Source organism: Apodemus sylvaticus, chromosome 20 (genome assembly GCF_947179515.1).
Source record: "Apodemus sylvaticus chromosome 20, mApoSyl1.1, whole genome shotgun sequence".
In the NCBI taxonomy this organism is placed as follows: Eukaryota; Metazoa; Chordata; class Mammalia; order Rodentia; family Muridae; genus Apodemus; species Apodemus sylvaticus.
In genome coordinates, this window is record NC_067491.1 from 57125484 (window position 1) to 57150012 (window position 24529).

Here is a 24529-nt window from a genome sequence, read left to right on the forward strand (position 1 = left end):
AGAAAGGAGGATTGGCCCCTTGTTCTGGAAAGACTCAGTGAAGCAGTATTCGGCAAAACCAGAACGGGGAACTGGGAATAGGTGGGTGGGAGGACAGGGGGAGAGAAGGGAGCTTACAGGACTTTCGGGGAGTGGGGGGCTAGAAAAGGCGAAATCATTTGAAATGTAAATAAATATATCAATAAATTAAAAAAAAAACAGAAAAAAAGAGTGCTTATTGTTCCTATGAATAAAAAGTCACACAAAATTTCCCTAGATCCAATGACCTAATGCCCCAAAGTCACCTGAAACATGCCTCTCAAGACAGCTTAACCAGGGTAACTCCAGGAGACACAGCAGCTTGGCACTTGGATTTGGATTGCAGATGCAGTCACATTGACAACTATGACTACCCATCACAACTAACTGTATGTCATGCTGTGAAACAACAAATTATTCTTATTTATCTAAAGTGGGGTTCCTCTAAACAACATTTTCATTGCCTTTACCCTCTAATCACCTTTTCTTGGCAATTCCCATTCTACTTCCTACATCTACTCTAGAATTTGGACCTACATTTCCTTTTTTATAGTTTTTGTATGCTTTTCAATGTAATTATTCAGTTCCATCCTGATTGCAGTTCCTCTTTTTAGACTAATCCATCTCACCACCCAACCCCCATCAACTTCTCTGAGATGGTGTAGCATCCCCTGGGTATTCCCAACTCTAAGACATGAAGATGCTTCAGGGATCAGCACATTAATGAAAGTCTTGGTTTTTCTACTGAGAAATTATCAAGACAAATATCTCTGCTATTTCGTTTTTTGTTTGCTTGGGAGTTTTGGTTCTTTTTCAAGACAGGGTTTCTCTGTGTAGTCCTAGCTGTCCCGGAACTCACTCTGTAGACCAGGCTGTCCTCGAACTCAGAAATATGCTTACTTCTGCCTCCCAAGTGCTGGGATTACAGGCATGTGCCACCATGCCCAGCTATCTCTGCTATTTCTACAAAAAGAAGAATTAGTCTGTTGAACAGAATCTTCTACAGGCAACTCATCATATACATAGACATTGAACTATATTGATATATAAGCACTGAAATATGCACTATGTCTTATAGGTTATTGAATGGAAAAATAATATAGCATTACTAGTTTGAGAGCTTTTAAAGCATCTGTGTCATATTGGTGAATTTAAAATACAAAGAAAGGCACATTGAATTCAGTGTGCTCTGGTGAATCTAGCTGGCCCCGGCAGTAGCCTCCAGGTGTCTGCTATGAGATCTGAACAGCCTGGCCCACAGCACTCGGTCTCCAGGAAGTGCAGGAGACCTGGTGGGCACCCAGAGGCAGTCTGGGAGTGCACAGCTTCCTCGGGTGGCACAGAGCTTAGGTTCCAGTCCTGAGGCCTCTGGCTGGAGCCCTCAGATCTCTCCGCTTCCGGGTCCAGATCAGCCTGGGCGGCAAGGCCACATCTCCAGGTCCTGCAAGAGACAAGAGGGGCTTCTGGGCGGCCAGCGGGGAAAAGTCAGTGTGCTCTGGTGATTACCTGCCAGGGGAATAACATTACCTGCCAGGGGAATAACAAAGTCCTATCTATATTTGCCTGTGGTTGAACTTGTATTTGATTGAGATTCTTCTCATGGAGACTGTGGGCCACCGCATACACAGCATTGTACACATTGTAACTCTCTTCAGTCATGACCATTTCAAAAAGATTCACTGGCAACAATCCCAGAGAGGCATTGGGCAGACACTTTTCAACAAATTTATGTTCAGAATGCAATCCTGAGCAATTGAAATAGCTCAACCACAAGATATGAAGAAAAATATCTTCTGGGTACTTAACAGGAGTGGCTTCCTGCATAAAATCTGTGAAACCAGCAATCTCCCCATGATGGGGTGAAAAAGGGAGAGCCCCATGGGATAAATGTAACATAGTATATTGTTGAAAACCTGGGCTAATCCATTTTTTATTCATAACCCAGATTTTATTCATTGTGTACTTTCTATGGATATTTGCTATTACAGTTAATAGGAAATTAATGGGTCCATAAATTACAATCACATCTGCTGATGACTCTAGAGTATGCATCTGATGATATGTTAGCAAATAATACATTGATTCTCCCACAAACGATACTGTTTCCACAAAAGCTATGCAGGCTTTGTTTTTTTCCATCTCCATTCTAAAATCTGATGCAAACTGAGAACATTTGTGGTCATCTGTGATGAGCAGTCCCACCCAGGTCCAGCTGAAATGAGGCATCAAAGAGGCAATACCACAGAACAGAGCTGTGTCTTTGGGAGCTACCTGGTACAGAGATGTAAACTGATTTGTGTCAATCTTTGCATGATCAAAAGGTCCAAAAGTAAGCTGAAAGGAATACAGTATTTTAAAAAGGAGACCAAGAATTGCCATTTAAACAGTCTTAGTCTTAAAAAACAGATTTAAGTAATAAAGTTGATACTCTGCTCAATAGTTCTTAATGTCACATCTCACCTCCTGAGTGTTTCCAGAGAATTATTGAAAAGTTTCAAAGTTTTAAATTGCCTTGTGTACTGTTCACCCTCCTTACTCTACATCAAAGTAAAAAAGAATAGACTGTGTCTGAATTTTTCTTTGTATTTGCTCTTTAATACCAATTAATCAAAATCTCTCCTTTTCATTTTGCAAACAGCTAGTTCTGAGAAAAGAAAGCTGGCTTCCCACTACTCACATCATGTGCACTCACCTGAGGAAATTTGTAAAGATCCAACAATGTCCCAATGATTTCAGATGATTTCCATGATATTCCAGTAAGTATAACAGCTGATTTGCTCTTTTTTCTACAATTGTAATTAGGGATAAATTTGCTCAAACCTGTGAGCCAATAGAATACACTCTTCAGAATGTTCCTTTTAGTATCTGGGAGATTATATATCTCAAGTCCCAGAGATGTGTTTGGTAAAACATGAGGGTTCAAGTTGATTTCATTGATGGCAAATAGCATGGCCAAAACAAGTTGGTAGTTTTGTATATTCATCCTGCATAGAAGTATCACAGCATTCATATGGGGAACTCATAACTATTATACATATAACTCTAGAGCAATGGCTTTTATATTCTGAAAGCTTGTGTTTGCTTAGAACACACAGTCCTTCAACAAATTCTTCATTTCAAATGATATGCTATGACATTTGTAGTTGATGAGATACTGAAGAGCAAAACTTGTTAATTATATATCCAAGAGAGTTTGCTTTCTCTGACGTCCAGATGTGGAAATAGAACATAATTCCATCATAGAATGAAACATATTTCTTCACAAATTATCCACTCTTCTTATCTTCCAGTATGCAAAACTATGTAAAATAGTTTATTTTTCATGAAGCCACCAGATTCATGTGATATACTATTATGAAAGAGCTCACATTCTGATTTTAGTCTATCTGTGGCAAGATTTGGCTTTTGAACAAGCTGTTTATTTTTGGTTCACCCTGGAAAATAGGTGGATGCAACCTTCTCTGTGTGGGCCAGAGATTAAATACCTTTTGCAAGATGGAATGGCTAGAAAGGGAATCATATTGTGTAAACCCTCAGAGCCACTATGTACCTCATTTGCATGGAAAACTATGTTTTGTGGTATGTAATCACATGTCTTATGTCCTTATGTGGGAAATATGGCAAATGTCCAATTCAGGAATGTAGTAGGGAGTTAGGAGATGCCTACAATCTCTGGTGGGTGCCTGGGTACCAGGGTGCCGGGGTCTCAGACATACTCAAGCTCACTAGGTTTCGGGCTTTGTCTACTATCCCAGACTCATCTCCTTAAAAAAAACTAGGAGCTGGGTGGTGGTGGTGCACTCCTGTAATCCCAGCACTCTGGGAGGCACAGGCAGGTGGATTTCTGAGTTCGAGGATAGCCTGGTCTACAGAGTAAGTTCCAGGACAGCAAGGACTATACAGAGAAACCTCTCTCAAAAACAAAACAAAGCAAAACAAAACAAAACGAAAAAAAACAAAACAAACAAACAAACAAACAAACAAAAAAACAAATCCGATCAGCAGTGGAAGCAAGGTGACAGGGTCCAGGCAGGCCCTGCGCCCACGACCACTGGCCATCGCTGGCCAGCTGGGCTGCAAGCAGCGGTGGATTTATGGTGCCTTTCACTGAACAGAAGCCACTTCAGAACTCTGCCTCCCGCCAGTCATGAGAGACTTGCCTCCATCTTGGTTCTCGGACTCCAGAGAGATCAGACAGACTGAGGTACGCAAACATAACCCGAGGCCAACATCGTGGTGGTCTAAGCCCGACGGGCGTTGACCGGCACCTAGGCCCTGGGCTGTTCGGGGGGGGGGGGGGCATCAGGGTGCCAACCCAGCCAGGAGGTTTTTGACCCAGGCCCAGCATGCCCCGTCATTTTGCCTGTAGGACACTGGAGAGCTCTAGCAGGCAAAGCCTGCTAAGAGTCATAGCCCAAGGCTAACACAGTGGGGGTCTAGGCCCCAACAGGCCCTGGACTGCCCCCAAGACCTGGGCTGCTCGGTGGGCCAACTGTGTGTCAACACGCCCAGGAGGTTGTTAGCACAGCAGACTCTCCCGGCACTTTTAGGGAGCGCGAGCATGCCCACCATCCTGGCCACCTGGCAGACTCAATTAATAGTCATAGCCCAAGGGGAACTTTGCTCAGACCTTGGCCTCCCAGGCTTTTGCCTAGCCTCACGGCATGAGCAGCTAGGCTAGCCTTGTGTGCACCAACCCAGTTGGGAGATCAGCTGCCCAGCAGAGTGATCAGCAAGCGGAAAAGGTCCTTGAAACATAAATCCTTCAGCACTCCCTGAAGGAGCAAACAGGCACCATCTGGTTCACAGACACAATCTGGGGCAAAGCACACTAGGACTGAAAGGGCACCCAAGAGGAAGACAGGACATCAGCAATCTGCTACAGGGGAAACCCAACCATCCAGTGTTGCAGAAATAGCCCCAGAGCCCCTCAGGAGGCTCAAATACCAGCCAGAGACAAGACCAACTAACTCCAGAGAACAAGATGGCAAAGGGCAAACGCAGGAACACTACTAACAGAAATCTAGGCAATATGGCAGCATCTGAACCAAACTCTCCAACATCAGCAAGTCCTGGTTATGCCAACACACCAGAGAAACAAGATTTGGATTTAAAAATACTGGTCATGATACTGCTAGAAGAACACAAAAAGGAGATAAATGAATCTCTTAAAGAAATACAGGGGAACATGAATAAGTTAGAAACCCGTATAATGGAAACACAAAAATCACTTAAACAAATGAAGGAGAATAAGGCTCAAGAGATAGAAGCCAATAAAGAAGAAACACACACACACACACACACACACACACACACAAAAAAAAAAAAACCTTAAAGAAATGCAGGAGAACTTGAGTCAAGAGGCAGAAGTCATGAAAGAGGAAACACAAAAATCTCTTAAAGAATTACAGGAAAACACAAACCAACAAGTGAAGGAACTGAGCAAAACCATCCTGGATCTAAAAACAGAAGTAGAAACAACTAAGAAATCACAAAGGGAGACAACTTTGGAGATAGAAAACCTTGAGAAGAAATCAGGGGCCATACATGCAAATATAAACAACAGAATACAAGAGACAGAAGAAAGAATCTCAGATGCCGAAGATACCATAGAAACCATTGATTCAACAGTCAAAGAAAATGCAAAATGCAAAAAGCTTGTGTCCCAGAACATCCAGGAAATCCAGGATAAAATGAAAAGATGAAACCTAAGGATTATAGGTATAGATGAGAGTGAAGATTTACAACTGAAAGGGCCAGCAAATATCTTCAACAAAATTATGGAAGAAAACATTCCCAAATTAAAGAGAGAGATGCCTATGAATATACAAGAAGCCTACAGAACTCCAAACAGACTGGACATGAGCAGAAATAACTCTTGCCACATAAAAAGTAAAACCCCAAATGCACTAAACAAAGAAAGAATATTAAAGGCAGTAAGAGAAAAAGGCCAAGTAACATATAAAGGAAGACCTATAAGAATCAAACCAGACTTCTCACCAGAGACCATGAGCAAGAAGATCCTGGGCAGATCTCACGCAGACTCTAAGAGAACACAAATGTCAGCTAAGATTACTATGCCCAGCAAAACTCTCATTCACAATAGATGGAGAAACCAAGACATTCCATGACAAAACCAAATTTACACAATATCGTTCCACAAACCCAGCTCTGCAAAGAATAATGGGAGGAAAACTCCAATACAAGGAGGGAAACCACACCCTGGAAAAGGAAAGATAGTAACTTCCCTTCATCAAATCCAAAAGAAGATAACCATGCAAAAATAAAAATAACATCAAAAATGACAGGAAGCAATAATCACTATTCCTTAATATCTCTTAACATCAATGGACTCGATTCCCCAATAAAAAGCCATAGACTAACAGACTGGATAAGGAAACAGGACCCTACATTTTTCTGCATACAGGAAACACACCTAAATGTCAAAGACAAAAAGTACCTTAGAGTAAAAGGCTGGAAGACAATTTCACAAGCCAATGGTCTCGGGAAACGAGCCGGAGTAGCCATTCTAATATCAGATAAAATTGACTTTCAACCTAAAGTCATCAAAAGAGAAACTGAGGGAAACTTCTTGCTGGTCAAAGGAAAAATCCACCAAGAAGAACTTTCAGTTCTGAACATCTATGCGCCAAATGCAAAGGCACCCTCATTCGTAAAAGAAACTTTACTAAAGCTCAAAGCACACATTTCACCTAACACAATAATTGTGGGGGACTTCAACACTCCACTGTCCTCAATGGACCAAGCAGGAAAACAGAAACTAAACAGGGACACAGTAAAACTAATTGAAGCTTTGGCCCAACTGGATTTGACTGATATTTATAGAACATTTCACCCTAAAGAAAAAGAATAAACCTTTTTCTCAGCACTTCATGGTACCTTTTCCAAAATCAACCATATAATTGGTCACAAGACAGACCTCAACAAATACTAGAAGATCGAACAAATCCCATGCCTGCTATCAGATCACTATGGTGTAAGAGTGGTTTTCAATAGCAACAAAAACAACAGAAAGCCCACATACACATGGAGGCTGAACAATACTCTACTCAATGACACCTTGGCCAAATAAGAAATAAAGAAAGAAATCAGAGACTTTTTAGAATTTAATGAAAATGAAGGCACAACATACACAAATCTTTGGGACACAATGAAAGCAGTGCTAAGAGGAAAACTCATAGCCCTGAGTGCCTCCAAAAAGAAAATGGAGAGAGCATACACTAGCAGCTTAACAACACACCTGAAAGCCCTGGAACAAAAAGAACCCAATTCCCCAAGGAGGAGTAGAAGACAGGAAATCATCAAACTCAGGGCTGAAACCAATCAAGTGGAAACAAAGAGAACCATTCAAAAAATCAAAGAATTCAGGAGCTGGTTCTTTGAGAAAATCAACAAGATAGATAAACCCTTAGCCAGACTGAACAAAGGACACAGAGAAAGTATCCAAATAAACAAAATTAGAAATGAAAAGGGGGATATAACAACAGAAACTGAGGAAATCCAAAAAATCATCAGATCCTACTACAAAAGCCTATACTCAACACAACTGGAGAATCTGGAGGAAATGGACAATTTCCTTGACAGATACCAAATACCAAAATTAAATCAGTACCAAATAGATCACCTAAACTGTCCCATAACTCCTAAAGAAATAAAAGGGGGTCATACAAAGTCTTCCAACCAAAAAAGCACAGGACCAGATGGGTTCAGTGCAGAATTCTATCAGACCTTCAAAGAAGACCCAACACCAATACTCTTCAAACTCTTCCACAAAATAGAAACGGAAGGAAACCTACACAATTCCTTCTACCAAGCCATAATTACGCTGATACCAAAACCACACAAAGATCCAACAAAGAAAGAGAACTTCAGAACAATATCCCTTATGAACATCAATGCAAAAATACTCAATAAAATTCTTGCCAACCGAATCCAAGAACACATCAAAATAATCATCCACCATGATCAAGTAGGCTTTATCCCAGGGATGCAGGGTTGGTTCAATATATGGAAATCCATCAATGCAATCCACTACATAAAAAAACTCAAATAAAAAAAAACACATGGTCTTTTCATTGGATGCTGAAAATGCATTTGACAAAATTCAGCATCCTTTCATGCTTAAAGTCTTGGAAAGAACAGGAATTCAAGGCCCATACCTAAACATAGTAAAAGCAATATACAGCAAACCGGTAGCCAGCATCAAACTAAATGGAGAGAAACTTGAAGCAATCCCACTAAAATCAGGGACTAGACAGGGCTGCCCCCTTTCTCCTTACTTTTTCAATATTGTACTTGAGGTACTAGCTCGGGCAATTCGACAACATAAGGAGGTCAAAGGGATACAAATTTGAAAGGAAGAAGTCAAACTATCATTATTTGCAGATGATATGATAGTCTACCTAAGTGACCAAAAAAACTCCACTAGAGAGCTCCTACAGCTGATAAATAACGTCAGCAAAGTGGCAGGTTATAAAATCAACTCGAGCAAATCAGTAGCCTTCCTATACTCAAAGGATAAGCAGGTTGAGAAAGAAATTAGGGAAATGACTCCCTTCACAATAGCCACAAACAGCATAAAGTACCTTGGGGTGACTCTTACAAAACATGTGAATGATCTGTATGACAAGAACTTCAAGACTCTGAAGAAGGAAATGGAAGAAGACCTCAAAAAATGGAAAAACCTCCCATGCTCATGGATCGGCAGGATTAACATAGTTAAAATGGCCATTTTGCCAAAAGCAATATTCAGATTCAATGCAATACCAATCAAAATCCCAACTCAATTTTTCACAGAGTTAGAAAGAGCAATCGTTAAATTTCATCTGGAATAACAAAAAACCCAGGATAGCTAAAACTATTCTCAACAATAAAAGAAACTCTGGGGCTATTAGTATCCCTGACCTCAAGCAATACGACAGAGGAATAGTCTTAAAAACTGCATGGTATTGGTACAGCGACAGGCAGGCAGATCAATGGAACAGGATTGAAGATCCAGAAATGAACCCACACACCTATGGCCACTTGATCCTCAAAAAATTGGCTGAAAACACCCAATGGAAAAAAGATAGCCTTTTCAACAAATGGTGATGGTTCAACTGGAGGTCAGCATGCAGAAGAATGCGAATTGATCCATCCTTTTCTCCTTGTACTAAGCTCAAATCCAAATGGATCAAGGACCTCCACATAAATCCAGACACTCTGAAGCTAATAGAAAAGAAACTGGGGAAGACCCTTGAGGACATCGGTACAGGGGGAAAGTTCCTGAACAGAACACCAATAGCTTATGTTCTAAGATCAAGAATTGACAAATGGGACCTCATAAAATTACAAAGTTTCTGTAAAGGAAAGGACACCATCAAAAGGGCAAATCAGCAGCCAACAAATTGGGAAAAGATCTTCACCAACCCTACATCAGATAGAGGGCTAATATCCAATATATATAAGAACAAGAACTTAGACTCCAGAAAACCAAATAAACCTATTAAAATATGGAGTACAGAGTTAAACAAAGAATTTTCACCTGAAGAACTTCGGATGGCAGAGAAGCATCTTAAAAAAATGCTCAACTTCATTAGTCTTTAGGGAAATGCAAATCAAAACAACCCTGAGATTTCACCTGACACCAGTCAGAATGGCTAAGATTAAAAATTCAGGAGACAGCAGATGTTGGTGAGGATGTGGAGAAAGAGGAACACTCCTCCACTGCTGGTGAGGTTGCAAATTGGTACAACCACTTTGGAAAGAAGTCTGGCAGTTCCCCAGAAATCTCGCCACCTCACTTCCAGAAGATCCTGCTATACCACTCCTGGGCATATACCCGGGAGATTCCCCAGCATGTAATAAGGATACATGTTCCACTATGTTCATAGCAGCCCTATTTATAATTGCCAGAAGCTGGAAAGAACCCAGGTATCCCTCAACAGAACAGTGGATGCAAAAAAAATGTGGTATATATATGCAATAGAGTACTATTCAGCCATTAGAAATAATGAATTCATGAAATTCTTAGGCAAATGGATGGAGCTAGAGAACATCATACTAAGTGAGGTAGCCCAGACTCAAAAGATGAATCATGGTATGCACTCACTAATAAGTGGATATTAACCTAGAAAACTGGAATACCAAAAACATAATCCACACATCAAATGAGGTACAAGAAGACCGGAGGAGTGGCCCCTTGTTCTGGAAAGACTCAGTGAAGCAGTATAGAGCAAAACCAGAACAGGGAAGTGGGAAGGATTGGGTGGGAAAACAGGGGGAGGGAAGGGGGCTGATGGGACTTTCAGGGAATGGGGGTCTAGAAAAGGAGAAATCATTTCAAATGTAAATAAAAAATTTATCGAATAAAAAAATTAATTAATTAATTAAAAAAACCAAATCCAAAAAAACAAAAAGAAAGAAAGAAAGAAAGAAAGAAAGAAAGAAAGAAAGAAAGAAAGAAAGAAAGAAAGAAAACTAGGAAGAGGACCAAGATTGGTGGGAAGTTTCTATGCTGGGGCACATTGTGTGATGTTTTGTCACTATTATTGGATTGCTGAATTCTAATCTTCCCGGGAGTAACGTGCTAACTTAGTTGTCAGTTCTTGGTTTTGCTATTTCTACAGACCATCACTGGCCTGATATTTTATGAACATACATCCTTCCTCACTTGTCTTTTGGATGTAAGATATATCTGACTACCAATAGCTGGGAAGAAAGTGGATAGCAAAACTTCCAGGAGATATAGGGATATTTCAAAGCAGAAATCAAAGGTGGGAGTCTTGCTAGCAGGACACTGTGGTTTCTGGATGGACCTGAAGATGAACAGAGAAGTGGAGTTGACCACATCCAGGGCATAGTGGCAGGTATTACAGTGGTGAACTTGAAAGCTGTCTGGTAATCTACCCAGCTAAAACTTCTATGCCTTAAAATATTGAAAAGCATCTGTCATTATCTATACCACTGGTGGGTGCATGAGTCTACTACATACAACCTTATTAAACATGCAGAAACAGGCCTATCTGTAAATTCCAAATGAGTCTGTCTATATCTTGCTTCCAGACAACCCTGGATATACATTAATCCAATTTCAAAGAAAATGAAAATGTAGAAAAAGTCCACTGTGAAGTCACAAATATTGTTAAAAGTACCTAAGTAATTGCTTCTTGACGTTTTGGCTAATTTAGATGCACTCCACTAAATGTCTCTAAAATACAGGAGAAAGAAAGGAGTCAACATAGTAGGACTTCACTGCTAAAGAGGACAGTAAAGTCTGCAGGTCAGAATAACATATGAATGCCTAGCCTCAAGTGATTAGGTGATTTGTGCTTTTCCTCAATGCTGAACACTCATGGAAGCCCAGGCAAGCTCTGAAGCTGAAACATGGACGGGATATTTTCCTTGCCCAAAAACAACATCTAGTTTCACGTCTGGTTTTCACCCCAGAGCTGAACCTGTGCACCAGCTCTCCATACTGAAATACTCCAAACAGAGAGCTGGTCTCCCAGTAGTGTTGACAAATCTGTGAGCAAGATCAGACCACCAATCTGTGGACCTGACCAGAGTCCTCAGATCACAGGAACCAAGGAAAAGTCCGAGATAGGATCCCTTGGGTTTCTGTCTGTGCCCGGAGTTGACCCAGGTCCACAGAGAGAATTTCTCCCAGAAAGAACTGATATCGAAGGAGTGCTGACACGCAGACTTGCAGAAGGGACAAGCCACAATCAGGGACAGGAATACCAACTAACACCAGAGATAACTAGATGGCAAGAGCCAAGGGAAGAACATAAACAACAGAAACCAAGGCTACATGTCATCAGCAGAACCCAGACCTCTCACCACAGCAAGCCCTGGATACACCAACAAACCAGAAAATCAAGACTCTCATTTATAATGATAGAGGACTGTAAGGACATAAATAACTCCCTTAAAGAAATACAGGAGAATACAGGAAAAGAGGTAGAAAATATTAAAGAGGAAACACAAAAATACCTTAAAGAATTACAGGAAAACACAACCAAATAGGTTAAGGAACTGAACAAAACCATCCATGATTAAAAATGGAAATAGAAACAACAAAGTAAACAAAGGGAGACAACACTGAAGATAGAAAAACTAGGAAAGAGATCAGGACTCATAGATGCAAGCACCACCAACAGAATACAAAAGATAGAAGAGAGAATCTAAGGTGCAGAAGACACCATAGAAAATATTGACACAACAAACAAAGAAACCACAAAATGAAAAAGTTCCTAACTCAAAACATCCTGGGAATCCAAGACACAATGAGAAGACTAAACCTAAGGATAATATGTATAGAATAGAGCAAAGATTCCCAACAGAGAGGGCGAGTAAATATCTTCAATAAAATTATAGAAGAAAACTTCCATAACCTAAAGAAAGAGATGCCCATAAATATATAAGAAGACTACAGAACTCCAAACAGACTGAACAAGAACAGAAATTCCTCCCATTACATAATAGTCAAAATACAAAATGCACAAAACAAAAAAAAAAGAATATTATAAGCAGTAAGTTTAAAAGGTCAGGTAACATATAAAGGCAGGCCTATCAGGATTACACCAGACTTCTCAACAGAAACTATGAGAGCTAGAAGACCCTCAGCAGATATCATACAAACCCTAAGAGAAGACAAATGCCAGTCCAGGCTACTATCTTTCTACAAATTCAGCCCTGCAAAGGGTAACAGATGGAAAACTCCAACAGGAGGAGGAAACTACACCCTAGAAACAGAAGAAAGTAATGTTCTTTCAAAGAACCCCAAAGGAGATACCCAAAAAAAAAAACATAATAACATCTCTAACAACAAAAATAACAGGAAACAACAATCACTATTTCCTAACATCTTTTAATATCAGTAGACTCAATTCCCCAATAAAAAGATATAGACTAACAGACTGGAAACGTGAACAGGATACAGCATTTTGCTGCATACAGGAAGCGTACCTCACAGACAAAAACAGAAACTACCTCAGGGTAAAGGGCTAAAAAATAATTTTCAAAGCAAATGGTCCCAGGAAAAAGCTGGAGTAGCGATTCCAATATTGAATAAAATCTACTTACAACCAAAAGTTTTCAAAAAAGATAAGGAAGGACACTTTATACTCATCAGAGGAAAAATCTGCCACGGAGAACTCTCAATTCTGAACATCTGTGCTACAAATGCAAGGGCACCCACATTCATAATAGAAATATTATTAAAGCTCAAAGCACACAGTGAACCTCACAAGAACAGTGGGGCACTTTAATACTTCAATCTAACCAATGGTCAGATCATGGATACAGAAACTAAAGAGAGAGACGCAGGGAAACTAACAGAAGTTATGAAACAAATGGATTTAACTAATAATGACAGATGATTTAACCCTAAAGCAAAATAATAAACTTTCTTTTAACCATGGTACCGTCTCAAAAATCTACCATATAATTTGGACACAAAATAAACATCAACAGATCCAAGAATTTTGAGTTAATCCCATGTATTTTACCAGACCACCACAGAATAAGGCTGATCTTTGATAACTACAAAAACAGGAAGCCCATATACACAGGGAAGTTGTACATCTCTCTCCTCAAAGGTAACTTGGTCAGGGAAGAAATAAAGAAGGAAATGAAAGGCTTCTAGAATTCAATGAAAATGAAAGACACAACATACCCAAACTTATGGGGCACAGTGAAAGCTGTGCTAAGAGGAAAGCTCATAGCTCTGAGTGCCTCCAAAAAGTAACTGGAGGGAGCATACACTAGCAGTTTAACAGCACACCTGAAAGCTCTCTTACAGAAATAAGCAAATACACCAAAGAATAGTAGACAGCTGGAAATAATCAAACTCAAGGATGAAATCAACCAAGTAGAAACAAAAAGAACTATATAAAGAATTAGCAAAAGCAGTTGCTGTTTCTTTATCAACAAGATAGTGGAAATCCTTAGCCAAACTAACTAGACAACACAGAGACAGTATCCAAATTAACAATGTCATAAATGAAAAGAAGACATAACAACGGAGATGGAGGAAATTTAAAGAAATTATCAGTTCCTAATACCATAGCCTATACTCAACAAAACTGGAAGTCCCTTTCTCAGAGGAACCATAGCACCCTCACTTAAGTCCTCCTTTTTCTTGAGCTTCCTGTGCTGGGTAAATTGTAAATTGTTTATTTTGAGCTTTTGGACTAGCATCCACTTATTAGTGAGTGCATACCATGTGCATTCATTTGTGACTAGGTTACCTTGCTCAGGATGACACTTTCCAGTTCCATCCATTTGCCTAAGAATTTCATGAATTCATTATTTTTAATAGCTGAATAGTATTCCATTGTGTATATATAACACAGTTTCTGTATCCATAATACTCACAGGAGCAATAAGGGAGGCAATGTGTGGAGCAGAGTTTGAAGTAAAGGCCACCCAGTGACTGCCCTACGTGGAGATTCATCCTATAAACAGTCACCAAACCCCAATTCTATGATAAGAAGCCTGTACCAAAAGGAGCATGCCATGGCTGTCTCCAGAGGGGCCCTGCCAGAGCCCTACAAATACAAAGGCAGAAACTAGCAACCAACTATTGGACTGGGCTTGGCGTCCCCAACAGAGGATCTGGAGGGTGGTACGGAGGAGCTGAAGGGGTATATAGCCCCATGGGAAGAACAATGACTTCGGACACCCAGACACCCTAAGACTCCCAGGGACTAAACCATCAACAAAGGGGTACACATGGTTCCAGCCAAAAATGTGTCAGAGGAAGTCCTTGTTAGGCATCAGTGAGAGGAGTGGTCTTTGGTCAGGTAAAGGCTCAATAGAGGCCCCAACAAAGGGAAACGTCAGGGGGAATGTGGGGGGGGGAGGTGGGAGGGTGTCGAGTAGAGGGGCATATACATGGAGGCAGGGGGTGGGAGGAGGGGTAGGAAATCTTTGGAGAGGGGACTATGGGAGGGGGGAAATTTGGGAAAGGTTTTACCATTGGCAATAGAAATGAAGAAGATACTCAATAAAAAGAAAGAAAGAAAGAAAGAAAGAAAGAAAGAAAGAAAGAAAGAAAGAAAGAGAGAGAGGCAGTCATTAAAACTTTCCCAACCAAAAAAACAAATAATTAAATAAAAATAAAAAAGCACAGGGCCAGAAGATTTGAAGGTAGATTTCTACCAGAATTAAAGAAGTCCTAATACCAATAATCCTAAACTCTTTCACACACACACACACACAAAAAAAAAAACAGAAGGAACACTACCCAATACATTTTACAAAGCCTCATTTATGCTGATACCTAAACCACACAAAGACCCAACAAAGAAAGAGAACTTCAGAACAGTTAACAATTTCCTTTATGAATATTGCTCTAAAAATATTCCATAGAATTCTAGCAAAATGAATCCAAGAACACATCAAAATGATTAGTCGCCATGATCAATTGTGCTTCATCTCAGGGTTGCAGAGATGGTTCAATATATGGAAATCCATCAACTTAATCCATTATATAAACAATGTCAAACAAACAAAAACCCACATGATCTTCTCATTGGATGCTGAAAAACTTTTGACAAAATAAAACACCCCTTCATGATAAAGGTATAGGAGAGATCAGGAATTCAATTCCATACCTAAACATAATTAAAGAACTATAAAGCACACCAACAGAGTTAGAGAACAGGAGCAACAGGAGAGGGATAGAGGAGCAGGAGGGCAAAAAGGAGGGGCATGAACAGGTAATGGAAGAGACAGGAGAGAAGACAGAAAATAAAACAGAAACAAGTAGCAGTGGAGATGGGGAAATTGGGGTAGCCAGAAGACAGTACCAGACTCCAGAAAAGTGAGAGGCTCCCAGGATGCAATGGGGATGGCTTTAGTAATAATATCCAAGAAAGAGATTCAAAACCTCTACAGACAACCTCCAGTAGATCATCATGACCCCCAGTTGAATCATGATGCCACCCATGTAATTCAAAACATTAAACCCAGAAATATTCCTGTCCAAAGGAAAGAGAGAGACAAAAATGGAGGAGAGACTGAAGGAAAAGCCATCTAGAGGCCACCCCAACTAGGAATTCATCCTACCTGTAGAACCAAATGCCCACAATATTGTTGGTGTCAAGGGCTTACTGGAAGGAACCTGGTATGACTGTTCTCTGAGAGGTTATGCCAGCACCTGATCAATACTAATGGAGAAACTCACAGTAACTTCTGGTCAGATCACGGGGACCCCAATAGAAGAGCTAGGGGAAGAACTGTAGGAGCTGAAGGGGATTGCAACCCCATATAAAGAGCAACATCAAGTAACTGGACCATCCAGGCCTCCCAGGGACTAAACAAGCAACCAAAGATTGTACATGAAACAAGACATGATTCCAGATACATATGGAGTAGAGGATGGCCTTCTCTGACATCAAGGGAGGGGAAGGAGGAATGATTCTCTGTGTAAAGGGATGCTAGCCTGGTGAAGCAGGAGGGGGTTAGTGGGTGGAGGAGCACCCTCTTAGAGGTAAAGAGTAGGGGGGTGAGGAGCAATGTGATGGGGGGCTTTGTAGAAGTGTAACTGGGAAGAGAAATCTCGTTTTAAATATAAACAAAAAATGATAAATAAAAAATGTATTCGTATAAGAAAAAGAAGACAGCATAGATAAAATAGATATATCTTTCAAATAAAATGTTAAATTTAAAAAATTCCAGACCCAAAACATCCAGAAAATCTTGGACAATATAAAAAACAAAGTTTAAACACATAGAAATAGGAGAAGTAGAGAATCCCCATGTCAGAAATCCCCAATATTTTAACAAAGCCTTAGAATAAAAATGTCATATCCTATAGAAAGAGTTGCCTATAATCATGCAAGAAGCTTACAAAATACCAAAAAGGCAAGCTAAGTAAACCGTCCTGCTACATAATAATCAAAACACTAAGTACACAAAAGAAAAGAAAAGAAGAAAAACAAAAAAAGATTAAAACTAAAAGAGAAAATGGAAAGTAATATATATTAAGGCATATCAAATAGAATTAAATCAGAATTCTTAAGAGACACTCTAAAGGCCATGTGGGCCCAGGCAGATTTCATATAGACTCCAAGAGACCACAGATATCCATGGGTAGTATTTTACCCAGTGAAACCTTCACTAACAATAGATGAAGAAAACAAGATAGTCCATGAGAAAGACAAAGTACAGAAGGTACTGTAGAAAAATTCAAACTAAAGGAGGTCAAATGTAGCCCTGAAAATTCAGGCAATAAATAATCTCATACCAGCATAACAAAAGAAGCAAAGCAAACATACACTCCAACACTACCACCAACATCAATACCTAAAAGAAAATAACAAGAGTTAATAATCATTAATCAGCTGGGCAGTGGTGGTGCATGCCTGTAATCCCAGCACTCTTGGAGGCAGAGGCAGGCGGATTTCTGAGTTCGAGACCAGCCTGGTCTACAAAGTGAGTTCCAGGACAGCCAGGGCTATACAGAGAAGCCCTGTCTCAAAAAAACCAAATCCAAAAATAATAATAATAATAATCATTAATCATTGTCTCTCATTACCAATGGACATAGTTCCCTGAAAAACAACACAACCAAATAAAATGACTACAAAATCAAGATGTTACTTTACTGCATAATGCAAACACTCCTCAATGTCAGAGATAAAAAATTATCTCAGAAGAAAGGCCTGGAAGGAGTTTCCAAACCAATATCCAAGAAGATCAGTAAGGTAACATCTAACAAGATAGACTTCCAACTAAAATTTCCAAAAGGAGATGGGGAAGTGGACTTCATACCTACAAAGGAACATCTACCAATATTATACTTCAATTCTCAACAACTATGGCCTCAAATTCAAGGACACCAATATTTGAAAAGAAACATTACTAAAGCTCAAATCCCATCATCCTTCACACCCTTGCAGTGCAAGATTTCAATATTCTACTCTCACCAATAGTCTGGACATACCAGACAAAAACTAAACATAGAAATTGTAGATGTAATAGACAATATGGACCAAATGGACATAGCAGATAACTAAAAAGTATTTCACCTGAACACAAAAGAAAACACTTTCTTCTGAGCACCTCCTCTAACACTCTTAAAAATTACCACATAATTATTCACAAAGTATGGTTAAACTCATAAAAACATTGAAATAAACCTTTATATTTGATCAGGCTAATACTAATTAACAGGCTATCAACAATGACATCATTTGTACGCTATCATCAATGACAGAACAACAAATAGCAAAGTAACTCATGGAAACTGAAGATATCTCTTCAGAATGACTACTGGATCAAGGTATAAAGAAAGAAAGAAAGAAATTAAAAACTTCGTTGCCATTCAATGAAAATGAATACAGATCATAATCAAAGTTGTGGGACTCAACAAAGTTGTGCTAAGAGGAAATGTTAAAGCAGTATGTACTTTCATAAAGAAATTGGAGAGATCTTCTACATTCAACTTAAGAGCACACCAGAATATTCTACAACAAAAAGAAGCAAACACATGCAAGATAACTGCACGGTAGGAAATAGTCAAACACATGGCTGAAATTATTAAAACTTGAAACAAAAAGAACAAAACAATCAGTTAAACAAGAGTTGATTCTCTAAAAAAAAAACAAGATTAAAAAATGGTTATCCAAACTGCCTAAAAGACACAAAAGCTGTACCCAAATTAACAAATTCAGAAAGAAAAAGAGGCAAACAACCAAAGATAACAAAGAAATTCAAATAATCATCAGTTCCTCCTTTAAAGATCCATCTTCCACACAATTGGTAAAAGAAAGGGACAGTTTTCTTCATAAATACTACTTACCACAGTTAAATGAAAATCAGATAAGCAGTGCAAATTGACCTGTAGCCCGAAAAGATATAGAAGAAGTCATTAAAATCATTCAACTAAAGCAAAACAACAACAAAAACAAAAACTGAAGGTCAGATGGTTTTAGAGGAGACTTCAACAAGACTCTCAAAGAAAGACTAATGCTAATCTTCCTAGAAATATATTCAAAAGGAACATTGCCCAATTCATTTTATGATGCCCCTGACACTCTAATGACCAAACACCACAGAGTATAAGAAAGCCTGTTGTAGAAAAATTTCTACTGAAAGTAGGTGAAACTACTCAATAAAGGACTTGCAAAGAACTGAAAGGGCATTGACAACATCATCTACTATGATCAACCGGGTCTCATCTCTGAGATGAGGAAATGGTTAAATATATACAAATCTTTCAATGTAATCCACAGTATGAAAAACCTGAAAAAAAGTGCATGATCATGTCATTAAATGATGAAACAGCATTTGAAAATATGGAGAAACCTGTAAAGATAAATAGGTCTCTAATGATCTGTGGTATGAGGGACATACACTTAAGAAAGCCAGTTTACACCAAGCCTAAATCCAAGAAAGCAATTCTTCAAAAATCAGGAACAAGACAAAGCTGTCCACTATCTCCAGAACTATTTAATATTGAACTTGAAGTTGTAGATTGAACAATAAAACAGAAAAGGAGTTTATGGGAATTCAAATTGAAAAGGAAGCTATCAAAATATCACTATTCACAGATGATATAATATAAATAAGTGAGTCCAAAGTCACATATACTAAACTAAATAAAAAATGTCAATAACCATCCTATATGGAATCAATAAGGAGACCAAGGAAAAAAATGCTAGTGGACCACACTTTACAACAGTCACAAATTATATAAAAATCTTGTGGTAACAAACACCAAGCAAGTTAAAAACATGTATAATAAAAATGTTCAATCATTGAAAATAAATTGAAGACATCAGAGCATAGAAAGAACTCAAGAGCTAATGTAATAGTAGGGTCAACATAATGAAAATGGCCTTCTAATCAAAAGAAATCTCCTGTTCCAACTTAATCCTTATCAAAACTCCAACAGAATACTTTTCAAAACTTAAAAGGATATGTAACTTCATACGTAGAAAAAAAAACCCCACTGTAGATAAATCAATTATGTACAATAAAGAAAATCCCAAGGTATTACTTTCCCTGATTTCAAACTGTGCTACAGAGCAACAGCAATAAAACCCTCATTGTATTAGCTTAAAACAAACATGTTTATTAATAGAATTAAATGAAAACCCTTATTGGAATCCATACACCTATGGACAATTGATCTCAGATAAAAATCCAAAAATTATACAGTTGTAAATAAGAAAGTATTTTCCATGAATGGTTGTGGTCTCACTAGATGCCAGTGATTATAGAATGCAAATAGATGCACATCTAGCATATTGCACAAACCTAAATTCCAAACAGATCAAAGATATTAACATCAAACGAGAAACACTGAATCAAATCCTAGAGAAATTAGGGCAAACCGTTGCATGCATTGAAGAGGAAAGACTTTCTGAACAGAACACCAATCATGCAGTTACTGTACATTATCACAGCTAATAAAATGATAATAAAAAAGGTTTGGTAAGGCCAAGGAAAGACCAGTCGTTCAAAACAGCTGTCTTCAGAATGCAGAAAGATTTTCACCAATTCCACTTCTTGCAGATAGCTATTATCCAAAATATGTAGAGTACTCAAGAGACTAGAAAACAACAAATCAAATATTTCAATTAAAATGCAGTACAGATCTAAACAGAATTTTCAACAGAAAAATCGTGTCTGGGAAACATTTAAATAAATGTTCAAAATTCAACAGAAAAATGTAAATCAAAATGATTCCGTGATTTCATCTTATACATGTCTGCTCGACTAAGATCAGAAACTAAAGTGACAGTTGACGCTGGTGAGGACCTCAAGGAAAAGGTGTGCTTGCTCCTCCATTCATGGCAAACTTTTACAGAGACATTACATAGTGCCATAGTACACAACTCTTTAATAGGGCATCATGAAATTTGGAACTAGAAAAATTTATCCATAGCAAGCATACCCAGACCCAGGAAGATGAACATGGCATGTTCTCACTGACAAGTGGATTAGCTCTGAGGTACAGGTTTGGAGAGATCAAGTAAAAAATAGGGTTTAAGGGACAATGCAAGAATATTCACAATGTAACAAATATTAGTGTCCTGTGTGTATAAAGAACTTGTTTTTTGTTTATTACCATGTGCTTTCACTTCCACAGTGCTATTATCATTTTATTTTCTTAATTTAAATCATCTTAAACCAAAAATGCTAGGGTTTAATGATTAGGATATTTTGGGTGGTTTGATATTCACCAAATATCCTTGAAAATGAAGGCATCACTAGCAATAAATATTTCTGCTAAAAAAAAGTTATACTTTTATAAACACCAGTATATAAAATGGATCAAACATGCAGACTGCATTTTATTGGGAAACACTTCAGCTTGGGGTTTTCATGCTTGCCTGCTGTTTATGATTCCAAAATATTTTTTGATTAAAAAAATACCTTCCACTAAACTGTTGCAGAATGGATTAATAATAAAAAGTCAGAAAATGAGATCAATTACACACACATAAATTGAAACTCCAGTGTTAAGGCTCATAATTCTAGCCACTCTAAAGCACATGATCATTGTGTTCATTGTGACCCTGACGCTTGCACTTGTGCACATAGAAACGGAAAAGGAAGAATGTCAGAAAGATCCTTTTTCAAAATGACTGTGCACCACATCACTCTATTATAAAAGATTTAATCAGAAGCATGAATGAAATTTAATAGATCTTACTCTATATTTACTTTATATGAATACTTTATATTCAGATACCCTTTCTTTTAGAAAACTAGATATTTTTAAATTACATTAAATAAGGTGAATATAAATATATTTAATATATTTACACTTTAATATATAAATATATTTATCATACATGAAAAAAATCACTTCCCAAATTCTGTTGTCTTATTTCATATCCTGTTAAGTCATCTGACAAGTCATTTTGCACTTGCTAGTATTTGATGAGCTGTTCTACTGCAAACATCCTTTTGCAGTGAGATTGCTCCCACTACACTGTCTGGACAGACATGGGGCATAGTGCAAAGTGGTGCCTGATCTGGTGTAACTGCACAACAGTGTAAAAGATTTATCAAGTGCATCCATGGTTCTTGCAAAGTTAAAAAAGATATATACCTGAGGCATTTAGAGAGCGACATGAAATATTTCAACTAGTTGTGAACTTTTGGATTACTCTGATCATCTTTAATATTAAAATTTATTTCAAAATATGAAAAGATGTCTTCTTCACCTAATGATGTTTTATTTCTGAATCATTTCCCTTCTATACTGTCTTGACCTAACAATTTATCACCATACCAATTTGCTAACAAAGTGGTAGCAATGTTTCTACTTAGACTAAATCCACTTAGACATTCAGCAATTTTCCAGCAACTAACCAGAAGCAGGACATTCATTGCACAGTTTTCCTTCCCCAGGTTGAATTCAGAGTTGAGTGTGTACTTTGTTTCTCTATTTCAGCTCTTTACTTTATATATACCCTGATAGAAATTTCAGCATGCTACAATATACACTTTATTTCCTTGAAAAATTATTGTACATTGCTATTTTTGTCTGAGATTACCAAGGAAGCTGAAGCAAACTTTGTCTAGATCTGTTGTTCCTGCAGATTTTAGACTGTCTAGGAAAGAGCCTTCAGTGACATAATCCCGGAAAATTCCTGTATGAATAAATTAATGAAATCAAGTAATCCATGGTGGATTAAATTAATGGATAAATTAAATAAGTTAGAATGGATAAAAATCTGAAGTCATATGAATTGAAAAATATTAGCTTTCAATACTCTGCAAAATGTTAAGGATAGAAAATAAAAGTGAAGAGAGATAAATTTCTAATTCTGCCATCACTGCATTCAAATCTGTGTCAGCTGACACAAGCAACACTGATCACTCTAGAACCTGAGGAGGTATTATATGTCACAGATTTCAAAGGTATTACCTGCTCTAATACAATCACAAATGAAACTCCCTGATTCTCTGAAGTGTTGTGTCAGGCTACTGACAACATCCCTTGAAGTACAGGACTGGCATGATATGTATTCACAGTCTGAGGAATTACAGACAGCATGGTGAAAGGTGATCAAAATGCAATGACCAAATATGAAACATAAAACTCTGTAATGACATATTTCTCTTCTCACTTGAGAGGACATAAGGAGTCACCAAGAAAAGAAAATTAAACAGAGGATCTTGGAAGGGAATATATGAAGAAAACCTCATGAGGAGAAATTCTTGGAATAACGTTCAAATCCACACTTAAAGTAGGACAAATAATATTTTGAAATGAGTTGATACAAATCACTTACCGTAAACCATTAGATGTGCCCAAAGGTAATGTTTTCCAATCTATTGTTAAACTTGAAGTAGGGTCACTTAAAAGAGGAAAAAATGCACCAATGACCACAGAACCATCGTGGTGTAGTATGTATTCTGATTCTGTTAGGCCGGAAGGGGCTGCAATGATCGAGATGGGTGTTCGCATCTGTAAAAACCAGAAGATAAAAAGCCAAGAGAAGAGCATATTAAGAGATGTTTCTGCCAAGATCTAAGTCGTGGGATGGTACAACCTATGGGGTGTTACATATATATATTCAGTGCTCATATGTGTTTGCATGTGCGTGCCTGTGTGTGTGTGTGTGTGTGTGTGTGAGTGTGTTTGCACTGTTGTTGTTGACATGATGACAGAATATTTCACTCTAATCAGACTGAGATATGTGCAAGGATCCTTCTATTCACCCTGTGAGCGTTCTATGGCACTTTATCCTTCAGGCTATCCATATGAGTCACCTCACTCAGTGACAAACAGGTTACAGCATCAAAGGACATACTTTCATTTCCACTAGGAATCACAATAATTACTCCAAGACTGAAACACCCCAGTGTTGCTTTCTGCCTCTGTGTTTATGGCCTAAAATATTTACCAAGAAAGAATTTATTCGAGAGCCTTTCAAGATAATGCCCACATATCACATCAAAGGAAATCACTGTTGGAAAAATATAAATACACATTAAAGACCCATACCAGAACTGATGAACTTAATTAAAGGTGCACCATGCTCCACAAAACTTAATAGTATTGGTCTTAAGTTCACTTTTTACTCTCCTATGGTTCTTAGGGTTCTGAGACAATTCTATCTATCATACATGCATGTCTACATACCAATACTTGGCCAGTTTACTCCTGCATATCCTTTGTGTCACATTTGTGTCACATTCTTGTGTAACCTACTACCAAGGTGAAGTTATTACTTCAGATGCATAACTTAATTTCAAGGTAAAAATCAGGTTAATAATTTGATCTTAATCTATTCTGGAACACTGAATATATATATATATATATATGAAATTCATTGCCCTCTTAACCACTCATTCCCTTTTTTTTTGACATGAGGGTATTAGAGAAATTCCCCCCACTTCTCCAAAGAGCATATCATATGCTGAGGGGGTCTCTATGTTTCTTTCATGGAGTTACTCAAAAAATGTATCATAAGCAGGGACTATTTTCAATCAATAAAACAATTTTAAGACAGAATAAATACATTGTTCTATAGTG

General features: G+C 38.2%; 1 protein-coding gene across 1 annotated transcript in view; it reads right to left on the reverse strand.

The window, feature by feature from the left end:
• The window catches only part of LOC127670806 (vomeronasal type-2 receptor 116-like), a 60326-nt gene extending 36829 nt beyond the window's left edge, over window positions 1-23497 (reverse strand). The window contains exons 1-3 of the mRNA XM_052165337.1: window positions 23283-23497; window positions 2711-3002; window positions 1546-2352 (exon numbers count right to left, since the gene is read on the reverse strand). Of these exons, the coding sequence (XP_052021297.1) occupies window positions 1546-2352; window positions 2711-3002; window positions 23283-23497 (1314 nt within the window). The remainder of the gene's footprint in view (window positions 1-1545; window positions 2353-2710; window positions 3003-23282) is intronic.
• Between the last annotated feature and the right edge of the window lie 1032 nt (window positions 23498-24529).